This window comes from Myotis brandtii, unplaced genomic scaffold (assembly GCF_000412655.1).
Source record: "Myotis brandtii unplaced genomic scaffold, ASM41265v1 scaffold220, whole genome shotgun sequence".
Lineage (NCBI taxonomy): Eukaryota > Metazoa > Chordata > Mammalia > Chiroptera > Vespertilionidae > Myotis > Myotis brandtii.
In genome coordinates this window covers 896,281-914,851 of record NW_005358250.1, presented here as the reverse complement: position 1 = coordinate 914,851, position 18,571 = coordinate 896,281, and the positions used below count along the sequence as shown (strand labels likewise).

General features: G+C 48.2%; 1 protein-coding gene across 1 annotated transcript in view; it reads left to right on the top strand.

Annotated features, from left to right (window-relative positions):
• The first annotated feature begins 10,541 nt into the window (after positions 1-10,541).
• Positions 10,542-18,571, top strand: part of HIVEP3 (human immunodeficiency virus type I enhancer binding protein 3) — a 54,370-nt gene continuing 46,340 nt past the window's right edge. Inside the window, exon 1 of the mRNA XM_005866098.2 lies at positions 10,542-16,148. Coding sequence (XP_005866160.1) covers positions 11,067-16,148 — 5,082 coding nt within the window. The 5' untranslated portion in view covers positions 10,542-11,066. The remainder of the gene's footprint in view (positions 16,149-18,571) is intronic.

The following is an 18,571-nucleotide window of genomic DNA, read 5'->3' as shown; positions in this document are numbered from 1 at the left end:
ATATATACACATAGTATGAAGTGCATACAACTCAAATACTTTCTACATGTACACACCCATATATATGTATGTAACTAGATCAAGATGTAGAACATTTCTATCACCCCAGAAAGTTCCTGCCTGCCCCTTCCTAGTCAATAGCCACCTGCCCCACCCCAGCAAACCACTATTCTGATTTCTATTACCATAAAATTAGTGTTGCCTGTTCTTATACTTCAATTCGGTGGAATCATACAGTGAACAGTCTATCATGTCTGAGTTCTACTACTTATTATGTCTGTGAGATCCATCCATATTTTTGTTTGTAGCAGTACTTTGTTCTCTTTTATTACTATGTCATAATTCTTGTGCAAATGTCCCATAGTTTATTTATCCATTCTATTTGTTTTAGCATTTGGGCTGCTTCCAGTTTTTTGCTGTCATGAATGAAGCTACTGTGAACATTCTTGTTTGTGCTTTTTGGCAGACACGTATGTGCATTTCTGTAGAATATGTTCTTAGGAGTGGAATTTTGGGTCATAGGGTAGATGAGTGTTAGCTTTGGAGATTTTGCCAATCAAATGTCCAAATGGCTGAGTCTACCGTCCCACCAACAATGGACATGAAGAGTTCCAGTTGATCCACTTCTGTGCCAGCATTTGGTATAATTTTGTTTGGTTCATGTTAGCCATTCTGGTGAAAGTGTGATGGACTTAATTTATTTTCCCGATAAGTAACATTGTTGAGCACCTTTTCATATGCTTATTGACCATTTAGATAACATCTTTTTTAAAGTACTTATTCAAATCTTTTGCCATTTAAAAAAATCTGGTAAAATATACATAACATAAAATTTGCCATCCTAACCATTTTTTAGTTCAATGGTGTTAAGTGTTTTCACACTGTTATGTGATGTGAATGAATCTCCAAAACTATCTTCAACTTGCAAAACTCCATGTGCATTAAGTAACTCCTTTTATTTTTCATTGCATTTTTAAAAACTTGAGGATGTGTTTTCTTTATTGTGATAGAGATAGCTTTAGTTCATCTTTGTTGCATAACAAAGCACCCTAGAACTTGGTGGCCTCATTAAGTAACTCCTTATTCTCCTTTCCCTTCTCCTAGCCCCTGGAAACCACCATTCTTTCTGTCTCTATGAATTTGACTATCATGTAATTGGAATCATATAGTATTTGTCTTTATGTGCTTATTTCACTTAGTATAATGCCCTCAGGGTTGATCCATGTTGTAGAATGTGTCCGAATATTTTTTTTTCCTTTTAAGGCTGGATAATATTCCATTGCATGTGTATACCACATTTTGTTTATCCATCCATCTGTCTATGAACATTTGGGTTGCTTCCACCTTTTGGCTATTGTGAATAAAACTGCTATGAGCATGGGTGTACAAATATCTCTTTGAGACTCTGCTTTTAATTCTTTGGAGTATATACCCAGAAATGAAATTGCTGGATCATATGGTAATTCTATTGTTAACTTTTTTGAGAAATCATCATACTGTTTTCTGTAGAGGCTGCACCATTTTGCATTCCCACCAGCAGTACACAACAGTTCCAATATCTCCACATTCTCCCCAACACTTATTTTCTGGGTTTTTGTTTGTTTGTTTTATAGTAGCCATCCTATTACATGTGAGGTGGTATCTCATGGTTTTGATTTATATTTCCCTAATGAATGACGATGTTGAGTATCTTTTCATGTGCTTGTTGGCCATTTGTATATCTTCTCTGGAGAAATGTCTATTCAAGTTCTTTGCTCGTTTTTAACCTGGTTGTTTGGTTTTTGTTTTAGAGTTGTAGAAGTTCTTTATATATTCTGGATATTAACCTATTCTGGAGGTTGCCTTTTCCCTCTTTTGATTATATCATTTGATGCACAATAGTTTTAAATTTTTATGAATTCAGTTTGTCTGTTTTTACTGTGGTTGCCTGTGCTTTAGTGTCGTATCTAAGAAATCACTGCTGAATCCAATATCATGAAGCTTTTCTTCTATGTTTTCTTCTAAGAGTTTTATAGTTTTATTTCTTAGCCATTTTGAGTTAAGTTTAGCTAAAAGTTAATTGGGTTGTCTCCCTTTTTAAAATTCATTTTTAGGAATATTTATGTTCTTGGTGAGTCCTTTGTCAAATATGTATTGCAAATATCTTCTCCCGGTCTGTGGTTTGTTCTTGTATTCTATTATCGGTATCTTCTGATAAGCAGACTTTTATTTTAATAAAGCCCAATTTATTTTCACTTTCTTTTATGAGTATATGAGTATGCTTTTTGTGAACTGTGTAAGAGATCTTCACTGGATCCAAGTGCATGAAGCTATGATGTTCTTGTGTTTTCTTCTACAAGTTTTATCATTTAACTTTTCGTATTCAGGTAAAACATCCATTTCACATTAATATTTGTGTATGGTGTGAGGTAGGGGCCTCATTCATTTTTTCCCTTATAGATATCTAATTACTTCAGCACTGTTTATTGAAAAGATTATCATTCCCCATCAAATGAAATAACACCTTAATTATAAATTAGGTGACTATATGTATGGGAATCTGTTTCCTTACTCTCTTGTTTCCATTGTTACTTTTTATTTCTCCTTGTTTTGCTACCACACGATCAATTTTGTAGTAAGGTCTATCATTTATGTCTGTTTTCCTATTATTGGTGTGGCATTGAGAAGGTCTATGTAATGCTTGAAGACTGAGTGAATAAGTGAGGTGAACTTCAAAGTGGTCATTATAGCTGCTGTACCATTGCTACTGCAGTTATATCCATCCTGCTTTGTGGGCAAGAGTGGTGGAGACCACACATAATCCCTAATTTTGTCTTTGTTTGCTTTTGGAATATATTGTACATCTCACCTAATCTCCCTGGTCATTCGTCCTTATATCACTTATCCTATAGTGTGTGTGTGTGTGTGTGTGTGTGTGTGTGTGTGTGTGTGTGTGTATTTCATAGTGTGTTCTGTGTATTACCCTTCACAGGAAACTGAAGAACCTTAACTACCTAGGAAGCTTATAGGCAGGTGTGTCTTTTGTACCACAGCCATTTGTGTAGAAAAAATGCCATCAAAGGCACAGCAAGAGACCTGCTGGAAACTGGCTACAGCAAGAAATGTGGAATGCAGGTCTTTCATAGTTAACATTGATGAGAGACTGGCAGAATGTAAATGGCCAGAAGACAAGTGGCCTGACCCTGCCCAACTCTCATTTCAGGCTTTGTTCTTTCTTTCTTAAGCTCTTTCTCCCACAGGTACTTCCTGGACCACTTAAGATAAGCCGGTGGCGTTAAGTTCAGATATTTGCCACATTCTCAGGGGTGTCCAGGAGCTTCTTTTAATCTTTACTGGGACCAGGTGGATATGAATAAATGATGAGATAGGTAGATGTATAGGTAACTAGATTTGTAACAATAGATAACTTAGTAGATTAATTAACTACAAGTATCTGGGTTTCACCAGATCCTTGTTGAGTCAAGACTATAGTCCCTGATCTCAGTTAATTTTCAGACTCAATGGGAATAAGATTTAAACACTGTTGATATTTTTCTGGGTGAAAGAAAAAAAAAAAAGCTCTTAACAAGGCCAGCCACGTGATGGGAAGGCTGTAACAATAGATAACTTAGTAGATTAATTAACTACAAGTATCTGGGTTTAACCAGATCCTTGTTGAGTCAAGATTATAGTCCCTGATCTCAGTTCATTTTCAGACTCAGTGGGAATAAGACTTAAACACTGTCGATATTTTTCTGGGTGAAAGAAAAAAAAGCTCTTAACAAGGCCAGCCACGTGATGGGAAGGAAGGCTTCTAGGAATGATGTTTGGTTACTTGATTTAAATCCAAGTCCTGTCCAAGAGGCTGGTGTGACCCCAGCTGCATTGAGGGTATCCACTGCAGAGGTCACCTGATAGCCTAGCCCGTGGTCGGCAAACTGCGGCTCGCGAGCCACATGTGGCTCTTTGGCCCTTGAGTGTGGCTCTTCCTAAGCCTTAGGAGTACCCTAATTAAGTTAATAACAATGTACCTACCTATATAGTTTAAGTTTAAAAAATTTGGCTCTCAAAAGAAATTTCAATCGTTGTACTGTTGATATTTGGCTCTGTTGACTAATGAGTTTGCCGACCACTGGCCTAGGCTCTGCCATTGCCGGCTTTGTGATTTTGTGCTTCAGTTTCCTCATCTGTAAAATGAGGATAATAATAGTCCCTGCCCAATAGAGTTATTGTGTTAACACTAACAACAGCCCAACACATATTGAGTTCAGTTGTCCAGACTAGACACATGCATTGGTTTGGACCATCTTTGCCTGAGTTATCACAACCACAAATAATCAGGGCTGCATCTGGGCTTCCGAGGGTCTAGCAGAGTGGAGTTCTGGCTGTACTGTTGCTTGGTCTTGACTGTGAAACGTGGTCCTACTTTCCTCGGGGATGTTGTTGGAAACGTTGTCCTCCCTAGGGATGTCAAGTCCACCTTGGTCCCTGGGCTCTCTAACAGGAAGACAAAAAACAGTCTCTTATAACTTGCTTAGGATGGCCTAGCTTTCTCTTCGCTATGAATAGAATTTACTTTTCAACCAATATGTATAAATTCGAAGCCCTGGCTGGGTCTTAGGGTTGAGAGGGAGGAGAAGAGGGAAAAGTAGGAATGCAGAAACCACAGTCACCCCAGGGAAGTGATTTGGGAACCTCCCAAATGGTGAATAATCCACCACTCATGGTTGGTGGGGAAAACATTTATCAAGAAACCCAGTTCTGAGCAGGGTCACACCGAGTGATTTGCACATGGGAGGAGGTTTCGGTGCAAGTGCAGATGGATGTGGTTAACTGGGAAGACTTCCTGGAGGAGCTGGGATGCTGGGAAGAAAGGCAGAATCCATCTGGGCCATTCTGACCAAGGTCAGCACTCTTGGGGGTTTTCTAGACAGTGGCCTGCACTCGGGGTTTGCATCTTACCTCTGCCCTCTCTTGTATTATCTGAAGCAATTAGCCTCACCTCTTTGAGCCTCAGTCTTCTCATCTGCATAAAGGGGATATGTGTGAGGATTAATATGTGAATTTTAGTATAGTTTGGGCACATGGTAGATGGCCATTTAAGTATTTTTAAAATATTTTCAGTATTTGACTCAGTGCCAGGCACTGAAAATACAAAGATGATTAAGGCCTAGTCTCTGCCCAGTCGAGAGGGAGACAAGTTTCCGGGGAAGATGCTGATGATGATTAACCCACAGACCTGCCCCACAGCAGATATCGCAGGCTTGTCAGGGAAGCAGCACTGTTTGACCTATTGTGTTAGTGGAAAACTTATTCCTGACACAGGCAATCCATCAGACCCTAGGTCAGTGATGGCGAACCTTTTGAGCTCGGCGTGTCAGCATTTTGAGAAACCCTAACTTAACTCTGGTGCCGTGTCACATATAGAAATTTTTTGATATTTGCAACCATAGTAAAACAAAGACTTATATTTTTGATATTTATTTTATATATTTAAATGCCATTTAACAAAGAAAAATCAACCAAAAAAATGAGTTTGCGTGTCACCTCTGACACGCGTGTCATAGGTTCGCCATCACTGCCCTAGGTAGTGCCTATTTTCCATGAGTGAATCCAGGCCAGAGGGTGTGAGGGGCTGGTCACCTCAGAAGCCTGACCCAGCCCAGCAGCACACTCCTGGCCATCCCAGGGGGGCAGATTGTGCCTTCCACTGTACAGGATGGGGCAAAAGTAGATTTACAGTTCATATAGAAAACAATGCAATAATTGATAAATAATCCTATATAACAAAAGCCTAATATGCAAATCGACTGAACAGTGGAACTACTGGTGGAAAGATTGGTCGCTATGATGTGCACTGACCACCAAGGGGCAGACGCTCAATGCAGGAGCTTCCCCCAGCCCACAGGCCCCAGGCCAGCCAAGGTAGGTGCCAGTGGGGGCCCCTGATTGCCCCGCTGGTTGCCCCACAGAGGGAGATGACTGGCGTCGACGGTGGTGAGGGATGGGACTGGCCAGCTAGTGGGTGACACCACCCCCCAATCGCCCTGCCACTGGTCGCCTCCCTCTGTGGGAGGCAACTGGCGGCAGCGGGAGTGGGGGGGCAGGGCCGATGAGCAGGCGATGCCAGGCCAGCCAAGGCGGGTGCCAGCAGGGGTCCCCCAGTCCCCCCGCCAGTCACCCCACAGATCGGCCCTGATTGCCAGCCAGGCCTAGGGACCCTACCTGTGCACAAATTTTGTGCACCGGGCCTCTAGTAATACAAGAATAAACTCTGTTTCACGCATTCACAACTGTAAACCTACTTTTGTCTCAACCTGTATAAAGGATCAATACCACCAATATCAAAAAAGTTTACATAAACAGATAAGAAAAATATAATTCATTAGAAACATAAACAAATTCTTCTTATAAAATAGTTCCCTGAATGTAATAGTTAACAAATTTATGCAAAGTTCTAAGCCTCCCTGGAGATCAAGAAATACAGATTTTTTTAAATCTAAGAGGCCATTGTGGTCGGCAGAATAATGACCCTCAAAGAGCTCCACCTTCTAATCCCTGAAATCTATAAATATGTGTTGCCTTTCATGGCAAAGGTGACTCTGTAGGTGTGATTAAATTAAGGATCTGGAGATAGGGAGATTGTTCTGGATTATCCAGGAGGGCCCAACATAATCATAAGAGGTTTTACAAGTGAAAGAGGGAGGCAGAGCAGTCACTGTTAGCGTCATTCGTTGTGGGAAGGATGCAGCAAGCCATTGTTGGCCTTGAAGATGGGGAGGGCCACGAGCCAAGGAATGCAGGTGACCTCTAGAAGTTGGAAAGGTGAGGAAATGGATTTTCCCCTAGAGCTTCCAGAAAGAAAAATGGTCATACCTTGTTTTTAGTCCAGTGAGACCCATTTCAGACTTCTGGCCTCTAGAACTGTGTGATACTAAATTGTGTTGTTTTAGCCACTAGGTTTGTGGCAATTTGTTCCAGCAGCAATAGGAAACTAGTACAATGATTGTATATCAGTAAATATTAAAGACATAGGTTGTATTCCGGGTAGAAAAAAATCAGAGAAATAGTCCTCACACACAATTGGCATGTAAATTTGTGCTTTGTGGGGAGCTATTTGTCAGTACCTATCAAAAGTTCAAGATACATTCCCTTCTTGGAATTTATCCTGTGGATACACTTGCGTGAATATACAGAGGATGTTCTTTGTAGTGTTTCCTGGAATAGAAAAAGCTGAAAACAACCTTCATGGGCTTCAGTACAGGACTGGCTGAATTTGAATACAGCCCCAAGTGGAATACTAGCTGCACCCAGAAAGAGTAAGGTGAACCTCGATATCCATGTGTACACTGTATTTCCTTCATTTACATAAAACCCAGTATGCACACATATTTATATATATGCCTTAGGATGTTGGGAAGAACATAATAAATTAACTGTAGGTTCTCTGAAGAAGGACATGTGGGGAACAGGGGGCTGCCACCCACCTTAGCTTGCATAATCAAGGCCTGGGATAATGCCACCAGGATGGACTCCCCAACATTAGCCGGGCTCCCCATTTCTCCTGTCCAGCAGCCAGAGCGAGGTTAGGACATAAGTTAAAAGGCCTCCTTTGCTGTTAAACCTCTAGACACCTGGAGATACAGCCGTGTCCCCGGGGCCAAGCCAGTGCTCCCGTAGAACAGAGAGCCACCGACGGCAGTGCCCACTGTGCCACAGACTAGACTGTCCTGTGTCATAGTGGCATTGATTCCTTGGGGCAGGAGTTGAACACTGGCCAGAGGTTGAGAGACACAGGACAGTCTAGCTCTGCCACCATCACTGTGCAAATTTTAGGAAAAATCACATCATCCTTCTAGGCCTCAGTTTCCCCATCTGTCAAGTAAGCGGATTGGCCTAGATAACCAGTCTCTAAGAATCCATTAGGAGACAGTGTGATTTAAGTCCTCCTAGCCAAGATGGAAAGTGTATATCAGATACCCTGAGTCAGCACTTGAGCCTGGTGTGGGTCTCAAAGTAAAACCTGAATGTAAGGGTAACCATTTGTCCCAGCTAGGCTGGGACAGGCCTGGCTTATTCCTGTTGCTCCTCCACAATCATTAGTAATGCCTCTTTCACTCTCAAATGTGCTCCAGTTTGGAAGACATCTTACATGGCTCCCTGATGAAGTGAGGTTTCCCTGCCATACCCACAGGGGCCCTGCTATGGGAGGCTGCCTTCTCTGCCTGAGTCAGGGGAGGGCTTTGACTGATCAAAGAATAGCTTTTGCCGAGTCGTGACCTTCCAACTGGCAAAAATCAATCCTTCCTTTTGTGGGAGGGACATCATTTGAAGGCTCAGGTGATTTCATACATTCACTGCCCCTGTACCAAGAGAAATGGTTATTTTCAAGCAACCCTTTGCTTCCTGCAAGGAACTGAGATCGTTCTTCATCTCTGGCTTATACGGACTCTGTAATGGATCACATCTCTTTCTCCTTGGCTGCTGGGAAGCTCAGATATAATTGTATGGCTGAACTACAGAAACACTGTGATCCCTTGTGATTGGTATACCAGTCTTCTTTCCATCCCTCCAATCCTGACTTCCTGCCTTATTTACATTTTCCTTTGTTCTGACTTGTTATTCTTATTTAAAGTTGTTTTTATTTCTAGTTTGTCATTCTTTTATAAATTTTTATAAAATTTTGCTATAGTTCCCTTGAATTCTTTGTAGGCCCAAGATGGAAAGGACACACAAAAGGGGTAAATTTAGCCCTAACTGGTTTGGCTCAGTGGATAGAGTGTCGGCCTGCGGACTGAAGGGTCCCAGGTTCCATTCTGGTCAAGGGCATGTACCTTGGTTGCGGGCACATCCCCAGTAGGGGGTGTGCAGGAGGCAGCTGATCAGTGTTTCTAACTCTCTATCTCTCTCCCTTCCTCTCTGTGAAAAATCAATAAAATATAGTTTTTAAAAAGGGAGTAAATTTATAGTGTGCCATTTTTAGCTAATAGATGAAGCCACCTGCTCCTCCATGTCATTGTGTCTGAGGTCCTGCCATCTCTGAGACAATTATTTGAGTCTCTCAGACTTGTTGACTTTCTGAGTACCCTGTGAAAGTGCAAAGAGCGAACTCTTCAAGTCTGCCTCAGAAAATACTGGTGAAAAACAGGGCCAGGGCGTGAAAGGAGCCCGAGGTCAGGATGCTAGGAGCAGAGCATGCTTACAGGAGAAGGACGAAAGCCAGGGAGACACTGGTCACTTCCCCAGGGGATGGACACCTGTGGGTGGTTGGGGAATGGACTCCAGCCACGGGGAACCTGGTTCAGGTGCCAGCCCTGCCTCTTAGGAACATGGGGCCTGAGAAGGCCACCTTCCCTCTGTGGTTCTCAGTTTCCTTCACTGGAAAGAAAGGTGGGTTGAGACGGAGTCCACAGTGACTTCCAGCTTTGAAATGCTGACCATGCTGCTGGGAAGAAGGGCCTGAGGTGCACTTGGAGCCCAAGAAGCCTAGACTGCCCGACTTGCGGCTGCCCCCGGGAGGGTGCACCCACCCAGAATAACTCTGCCCCTTGGCTTGGCAAGGACCCCCTCCTGGGGCACTTTCTTTAGTGCCAGGATGATCCTCCCAGCTATTGCTGGGCAACTAGCTGGGCAGCTCAGGTAGCCATGGTTGTGTTAGACCAGGGGTCCTCAAACTTTTTAAACAAGGGGCCAGTTCACTGTCCCTCAGACCGTTGGAGGGCCGGACTACAGTTTAAAAAAAAACTATGAACAAATTCCTATGCACACTGCACATATCTTATTTTGAAGTAAAAAAAACAAAACGGGAACAAATACAATGTTTGTATTTGCATGTGGCCCGCGGGCTGTAGTTTGAGGACCCCTGTGTTAGACCATGAGCTCCCACAGCCAGGGCAGTGGCTTTAGCTTCTCCACAAAATGCAGGCTGCAGAGGTGGGTTAGCAAAGGAGTAAAAGCCATGAGTGATGCCCCTCCTGGACACCTTCGGAATCCAGGGCCAGAGAGAATAACACCTGAGGACAATCTACCCCTTGGAAAGCTCATTCCTGAATACCCACCAGCACTTCCTCCTGCACCAGCCAGCCTTTGCCCCATGGCATCCACAACCATTACCATGTTGGATCCTCTGCAGGCCCAAGGCATAGCTGAGGCAGGAATTGTTATCCATTTCCTAGGTTAGACAGCTGATGCTTAGGGAGTTAAAACCCACTAGGAGGTGCTCACTGAGCAGAGTAGAGCCCAGGCCTCTTGACTCTCACAGGCCTGATACCCACCCCACCCCACCCCCAACACACACACAGTCCCAGTCCCAGAAGCACAGCTGGCATTCGGGTCACCCAACAACAGTGTGAATGGGGTCAGGGATGGCTGGGCAGTGCCTGGCCATGCAGAGCCAGGGGATGTGGGTTCTGCTTGAATCTCCCTGGTTAACCTTTTAGGGATCTCACCGGCTTTCACAGTCGGAGATGCCCAGGTTGTGGATGAGTCGCAGTAACTCTGTCTTCTCTTGTGTGTGTGTGTGTGTGTGTATTTCCCTGTGTGTGTTTTTGTCACGTAGAAGCGCGTGAATTCCCTCCACGGCTCTGGATCTCCAACACGGGACTACAGGGGAGAAGAGGCTGGACGGAGCCACCTGCGGCATCCAGCGCGGCTTCTCTCCGCCGGGACCAGGGATGACGGGGCCATGCACACAGCCGTCTCCAGCCCTCAGCACTTCACATAGCACACAGGGGACTCATGGGGGGCCACTCGCCACTGCCAACTGAGACAACACGATGGCAACATTGACGTCCCTCATGACGTTCCCACGACAGACATTCAGGCAGAAGGTGCTGGCGCACTTTCTGTCTGCAAAGTAGAGGGCCATGCCTCACCCACGTGAATAGTTTGAGCCCCAATGACTTGCTCTGAGTCCACTCACAGCCAGTGACACTTGCAGAAAACTCCCGACACCGTCTTGGGTCTGGCTTCCTCCGCTCTTGACCAATGTGGCCAAAGCCAGACGTCTCCTTGGGACACTCAGATTACCCATAAATGCAGCCCGCCCCGACCCTCCCTGAGTAGCACCGGAAGTCTCCGCGGAGGTCATGGATCCTGAACAAAGTGTCAAGGGCACCAAGAAGGCTGAGGGAAGTCCCCGGAAGCGGCTGACTAAAGGAGAGGCTGTTCAGGCCAGGGTTTCGGCCAGTGCCCCGTTCCCAGGCGGCAGCACAGCTGTCGCCCCAGAGGGCCCCCTCCAAGAGCTCCTCGCCCCGCAGCCCTTCCCAGGCCCCTCGCCGGTTCTTAGGGAAGGCTCTCAGGAGAAAACGGGCCAGCAGCAGAAGCCCCCCACGAGGTCCTCCATCGAAGCCTCTGTCCACGTCTCCCAGCTTCCACAGCACCCTCTGACACCAGCATTCATGTCGCCGGGCAAACCTGAGCACCTCCTGGAGGGGTCCACCTGGCAGCTGGTCGACCCCCTGAGACCTGGACCCTCAAGCTCCTTCATGAGCCCTGGGCTCCCTCCTCAGAGCCAGCTCCTGCCTCCCCACGCTTCCATCATCCCCGCCGAAGACCTGCCCGGCCTCCCCAAAGTCTTTGTGCCCCGTCCCTCCCAGGTCCCCTTGAAGCCCACAGAAGAGGCCCCCAAGAAGGAGAGGAAACCCCAGAAACCGGGCAAGTACATCTGCCAGTACTGCAGCCGGCCCTGCGCCAAGCCCAGCGTGCTCCAGAAACACATCCGGTCGCACACGGGCGAGAGGCCCTACCCCTGCGGCCCCTGCGGCTTCTCCTTCAAGACCAAGAGTAACCTCTACAAGCACAGGAAGTCCCACGCCCACCGCATCAAAGCCGGCCTGGCCTCGGGCGTGGGCAGCGAGCTGTACCCCCCGGGGCTGGAGATGGAGAGGATCCCGGGGGAAGAGTTTGAGGAGCCCACCGAGGGAGAGAGCACCGATTCGGAAGAGGAAACGGGCACGGCGTCCGCTCACCCCGCAGAGCTCTCCCCCAGGCCCAAGCACCCCCTCCTGTCCAGAGGCTTGTACAGCTCTGGGAGCCAGGGTTCCAGCCACGAGCGCTGTTCCTTGTCCCAGTCCAGCTCAGCCCAGTCACTCGAGGACCCCACTCCATTCGCAGAACCCTCCTCCGAACACCCCCTGAGCCATAAACCTGAAGACACCCACACCATCAAGCAGAAGCTGGCACTCCGCTTGAGCGAGAGGAAAAAGGTGATCGACGAGCAGGCGTTTCTGAGCCCGGGCAGCAAAGGCAGCACCGAGTCCGGGTACTTCTCCCGCTCGGAGAGCGCCGAGCAGCAGGCCAGCCCCCCGAACACCAACGCCAGGTCCTACGCCGAGATCATCCTGGGCAAGTGCGGGCGGATCGGGCAGCGGACCACCATGCTGACGGCCACCTCCACGCAGCCCCTCCTGCCCCTGTCCACCGAAGACAAGCCCAGCCTGGTGCCTCTGTCTGTGCCCCGGACACAGGTCATCGAGCACATCACCAAGCTCATCACCATCAACGAGGCCGTGGTGGACACCAGCGAGATAGACAGCGTGAAGCCCCGGAGGAGCTCGCTGTCGCGGCGCAGCAGCATGGAGTCGCCCAAGTCCAGCCTCTACCGGGAGCCCCTGCCGTCCCACAGCGAGAAAACGAAGCCGGAACCATCACTGATGAGCCTCCAGCACCCGCCCAGCACCACCCCCCCTGTGCCTCTGCTGAGAAGCCACTCAATGCCTTCTGCCGCCTGCACCCTCAGTACCCCCCACCACACCTTCCGCGGTAGCTACTCCTTCGACGACCACGTCACCGACTCCGAAGCCCTGAGCCGCAGCAGTCAAGTGTTTACCTCCCATCCGCGGATGCTCAAGCGCCAGCCGGCCATCGAACTACCTTTGGGAGGGGAGTATTCCGAGGAGGCAGGGCCAAGTAGCAAGGACACAGCCCCCAAACCCGCAGACGAGCCAGAACCCAAGGAAAGTGAACTCACCAAAAAGACCAAGAAGGGCTTGAAAACGAAAGGGGTGATCTATGAATGTAACGTATGTGGTGCTCGGTACAAGAAAAGGGACAACTACGAAGCCCATAAGAAATACTACTGCTCAGAGCTTCAGATCCCCAAGCCGGTCTCTGCAGGTGCTCACATGTCTCTGGAAGCCGAGAAGAGCCCGGCCGAGCAGGAGCCCTGGTCCCAGGTGATGCATTATAAACTGGGGGCCACCTTGGAGCTCACTCCATTGAGGAAGAGGAGGAAAGAGAAGAGCCTTGGGGACGAGGAGGAGCCACCTGCCTTTGAGTCCACGAAAAGTCAGTTTGGCAGCCCCAGGCCATCCGATGCTGCTCGGAACCTTCCCCTGGAGGCCACCAAGTCACCAGCAGAACCAAGTAAGTCAGTGCCCTCCCTGGAGGGAACCTCGGGCTTCCAGCCAAGGACTCCTAAGCCAGGGTCTGGTTCGGAATCAGGAAAGGAGAGGAGAACAACGTCCAAAGAAATTTCTGTCATCCAGCACACCAGCTCCTTTGAGAAGTCAGACTCTCTGGAGCAAGCCGGTGGCTTGGAAGGGGAAGACAAGTCTACGGCCCCAGCCCCATTCTCGTCGCCCCCGCCCACCCCGCACGGGCGCTCAGCTCACTCCCTGCAGCCCAAGTTGGTCCGCCAGCCCAACATTCAGGTTCCTGAGATCCTGGTGACCGAAGAGCCCGACCGGCAGGACACAGAGCCCGAGCCGCCCCCGAAGGAGCCCGAGAAGACGGAGGAGTTCCAGTGGCCCCAGCGCAGCCAGACCCTTGCCCAGCTCCCGGCAGAGAAGCTGCCACCCAAGAAGAAGAGACTGCGCCTGGCGCAGATGGCCCAGTCGTCGGGGGAATCCAGCTTCGAGTCCTCCTTGCCTCTGTCCCGCAGCCCCAGCCAGGAGAGCAGTGTCTCTGTGAGTGGGTCTAGCCGCTCTGCCTCCTTTGAAAGGGACGACCACGGAAAAGCCGAGGTCCCCAGGCTGTCATCCGACACACGCTCCAAACCCTTGGGCACGCACATGCTGACGGTCCCCAGCCACCACACACACACCCGGGAGATGCGGAGGTCAGCCTCAGAGCAGAGTCCCGACGTTTCCCATTCGGCCCACATGACCGAGAGGCGCAGCAAATCCTTTGACTGTGGCAGCTTGTCCTTGGCAGGCCCTTCTGCCCCAGCCCCAGTGGCTCCAGCAGCCCCCGCAGCCCCCGCAGCCCCAGCGGCCCCTCCAGAGAGAAGGAAATGCTTTTTGGTGAGACAGGCCTCCCTGAGCAGGTTTCCAGAAACAGAGCTGGAGGCCACCCCCATGGGAAGACAGGAGAGTGAAGAGCCAAAGCCCTCATCCAGTAAAACTGTGGCCAAAAGCTCACTGCCCCAGATTTCCTCAGCCGCCACCTCACACACTGGGCACCCAGGAGGCAAAGGCCAGGTGCAGGACAGACCCCCACTGGGGTCCACTCCACCCTTCACAGAAGCACTGCAGGTGCTCCACCACCCCATTGCCCAGCTGCCCCTGCATGAGAAACCATGTCTGCCCCCACCCGTCTCCCTCTTCTCCTTCCAGCACCTCTTGCAGCACGAGCCAGGACAGTCTTCAGAATTCTTCTCCTCCCAGTCCATGTCCAGCCTCCTCTCCGCACCGTACTCCATGCCCCCAATTCCTCCCTCCTTATTTCAAGCCCCGCCATTTCCTCTCCAACCTACTGTTTTGCATCCAAGCCAACTCCCCCTCCCCCAGCTCATGCCTCACCCTACCAGCATCCCCTTCCGGCAGCCCACTTCATTTCTCCCCATGCCATACCCGTCCTCCTCAGCACTCTCTTCTGGGTTTTTCCTGCCTCTCCAATCCCAGTTTTCCCTTCAGCTCCCTGGCGATGTGGAAAGTCGTCTGCCACAGATTAAAACCAGCCTGGCCCCACTGGCAACAGGAACAGCTGGCCTCTCCTCCAGCACAGAGTACGGCAGTAACATCCAGCTGCCCCCGGTGCCTCCCCCATCCAGCTCCTCAGTGCCCATGTCAGCCCCTCCGTTGGCCTTGCCCGCCTGTCCAGATACCATGGTATCCCTGGTTGTACCCGTCCGAATTCAGACCAACATGCCATCCTATGGGAGTGCCATGTACACCACCCTCTCCCAGATCCTGGTCACCCAGTCCCAAGGCAGCTCAGCAACTATAGCTCTTCCTAAGTTTGAGGAGCCCTCATGTAAAGGGACGACAGTGTGTGGGGCAGATGTGTACGAAGCTAGGCTTGGGCCAGCTGGGATAAGTGAAGAGCAGAGCAGAGGTTTCCAGACTCCATACCTGAGAGTGCCTGTGGCATTACCTGAAAGAAAAGGCACTTCCCTGTCATCAGAGGGTGTCTTGAGCCTGGAGGGGAGTTCATCGACAGTGGGGGGAAGCAAACGTGTCCTTTCACCAGCTGGCAGCCTTGAACTTACCATGGAAACCCAGCAGCAGAAACGGGTGAAGGAAGAGGAGGCTTCCAAGGCAGATGAAAAACTGGAACTGCTAAAATCATGCAGTGTGGTGCTTACCAGCACTGAGGATGGCAAGAGGCCAGAGAAATCCCCCTTGGGCAGCCAGGGCCAGGTCAGGAGGGAGCTAGAATTGCTGTCTAGCTTGCCCACAGATCCATCTGACCCAAAGGAAATTACTCCCCTTCCTCACCCTACACTGCCCCATGTGACAGCTCCAGGCTCAGAGGCTTTGAAGGAATATGTGCAGCCATCTGGTAAACACCACCGAAGAGGATTGCCCCCACTGAGTGTGAAGAAAGAAGATTCCAAGGAACAACCTGACCTCCCTTCACTGGCACCTCCCAGCTCTCTTCCTCTGTCAGAAACATCCCCCAAATCAGCCAAGTCTCAAGAAGGTACGGACTCAAAGAAGGTACTGCAGTTCCCCAGCCTCCACACGACCACTAATGTCAGTTGGTGCTATTTAAACTACATTAAGCCAAATCACATCCAGCATGCAGATAGGAGGTCCTCTGTTTACGCTGGTTGGTGCATAAGTTTGTACAACCCCAACCTACCAGGGGTTTCCACTAAAGCTGCTTTGTCCCTCCTGAGGTCTAAGCAGAAGGTGAGCAAAGAGACATACACCATGGCCATAGCTCCGCATCCTGAGACAGGAAGGCTCGTGCCATCCAGCTCCCACAAGCCCCGCATGACAGAGGTAAGTTCAGTCTTATTTTTCTTCTCCCCACTGATTTTTAAAACCGTTGATGAGCTTTTACAGCCACATTCTCCTCAGGTCCCATTTGCAAAGTTAGTGCCAGATGAGTGGGCAGATTTCTTCTCTGTCAGCTGGGTATGGTCACCTTACCAGGAAACATATATTGGGTTCCTTTGTCAGTGTGTCCCTCATGCAATCAGAATAGATACATTTCAGTAAAGTAAGCTTTAAAGTGATCCTGCTTTCCCATTAGCTGCTATTGTAAAATCAAAAACACAATCTCAGCCAGGAAAAAAACAATTCTCTAAAAGACTGTTTGGAAAACTTGACTGATAGGAATACCTACAACAATTTTAGAACTTTATACCACTCCATCATATGCTTTTCCTGTCCTATTAGTCTTCTCCTGCTTTTCTTATTCTTTATATCCGCTGTTTCTGTTCTCTGGCACAACTTGAAATACTCATTTCCAAAGAGTCTAGAATTTGACACAACTCCTAAAACAGTCTTTTCTCTAGGATAGCAGCTAAAGCTGGGAGGCAATATCCCTCTTTACCAATAGGTGGCGATGTCACTCAGAGCTTGACCCATCTACGCTGTGTGGTAACACCTAGCCCCACGAAGGGTGCATATTTACTCTTCCATTGCCTCTGACCTGAGGCTGCATCAGGAACTAAATAAAATGAATGAGTCCCTGCAAGTTCAGTAAGTTTGACATTTGATAGATGACACCTTCAGACCCTGACAAGGCTGCCTAAGGATTCAGGCCATGATGTGTTATGCTGAGTTGGCATTTGTGAAATAACAATTGGTCTATTGATTGAGCAGCCTCACTGTGCCAGGCACTGTGCTTGCCCTTGAATCTACTCAGTACTCATCTCCACCTCTGAGATAGCAGGACCATCTCCATTCTACAGATGAGGGAACAGAGAATCGGAGGGTGAGAGAGGGCAAGGTCACATGGCAAATATTTGCCAAGCCTAGAATTTGAACTCAGACCTGTCTGACTCCAGAAAGTCTACTTTACTTTTTTCAATTATTTGAGGAAAGAGAACCTTAAAGTGTGTCTTCAGATCAGGTGCTTTAGCCAAATCAGGCAGAAATCTACTAAACTCAATTCATATTATAGACAAATGAACAAAATCGTGTTCTATAACTTTCCTATATTCATACTCTCCTCTTTATCCTTGAGTGAATTTTGTGCATTGAATTTGTTTTTAGCTCAGCTGGATATTCTCACAGAACTGTTTCCCAAATTTATTCTCTAAATGCCCGTGTCAGTCTACAGATATCCCTAAATGAGATTTCCACTTTTGCAATAAACATCATTACTGACTTGCTCTTCAGTGTTTTTTAATAGCTACACGTACTCCCCAGAGGCTGTTGTAATTATGTTCATACTTATAACTACTTGTGCACCTACGGTGTGGCAGGTACTGTGATAAACTTTACTTTTATCCTCACAACCACCTTGTAAGTTAGGGTACTCTATGGCCACTTTATGGATAAGGAGGCAATGCACAGAGAAGCTAGGCAACTTGCACAAGGCCACAGAATAAACGGCAGAGCCTGGATTCAAAACTAGATCTCATTCCAAAGCCCTCTCAGATGGTCTGGACTGCCTCTCTATTGTAATGGCTGGATATTAAAAGGTCATTTAATAAAAAGGAAGAGTTAATTTGGCTTAATTGGGCTGGACAGTCATCAGATTGAACTTTGAAATTCTTAAAATGAGATGAACCCTGCAAAATATTTTTGGAATATTTCACTTGACTCGCTGGCATGTTTCCTGCCAGCATGCAGTGGCACTCAGATTCCCTGGTTCTTAGCCAACTGCCTTCCTGCTCAGCCCCAACACGTGCTGTCGGGGAAGGTGTGGTGGCTAGCATGGGGACTGCAATTCTCATATTTTCCAAGCACCAGGGCGTACAGTTGCTTCTCCCGCTGGCTATAAGCAGTGCAGGTTCTTCATGACAGTGGCATGAAGTAGCATGAGAATCTCATTCCCGACACTGCAGGCTCCAGCTGCCAGCCCAGCATCACGGCTCCCTATTCAAGGGTGGGCCCACCCCCTGCTGCCATCAGGGGTCTAAACGATATGTTCTCTTTTAACAAGGGCTTGGAAAGCCTGGCTGTCCATTTGTGAAATAAGCCACAGTGTCCCATAAAGCCCATTTTTGCCATATACCACATTACTACAAAAGTGAGTTCATTTCATTAATAACAACATTTATCAGAATGTAAATGCTTCCCTCTTGGCAGAAATCAACAACTTAATATAAAATAATAATAGCATTTAACTCAGAAACAAATGACAGGCACACCTTTGTAAGGTGGCTCGCCCAAGTTTCATAAGCAAAACTGGAGTGCTCTGAGTCAGTCCCAGGTCAGATAGGAACCAAGGAAACCCGGATGTCAAAGGA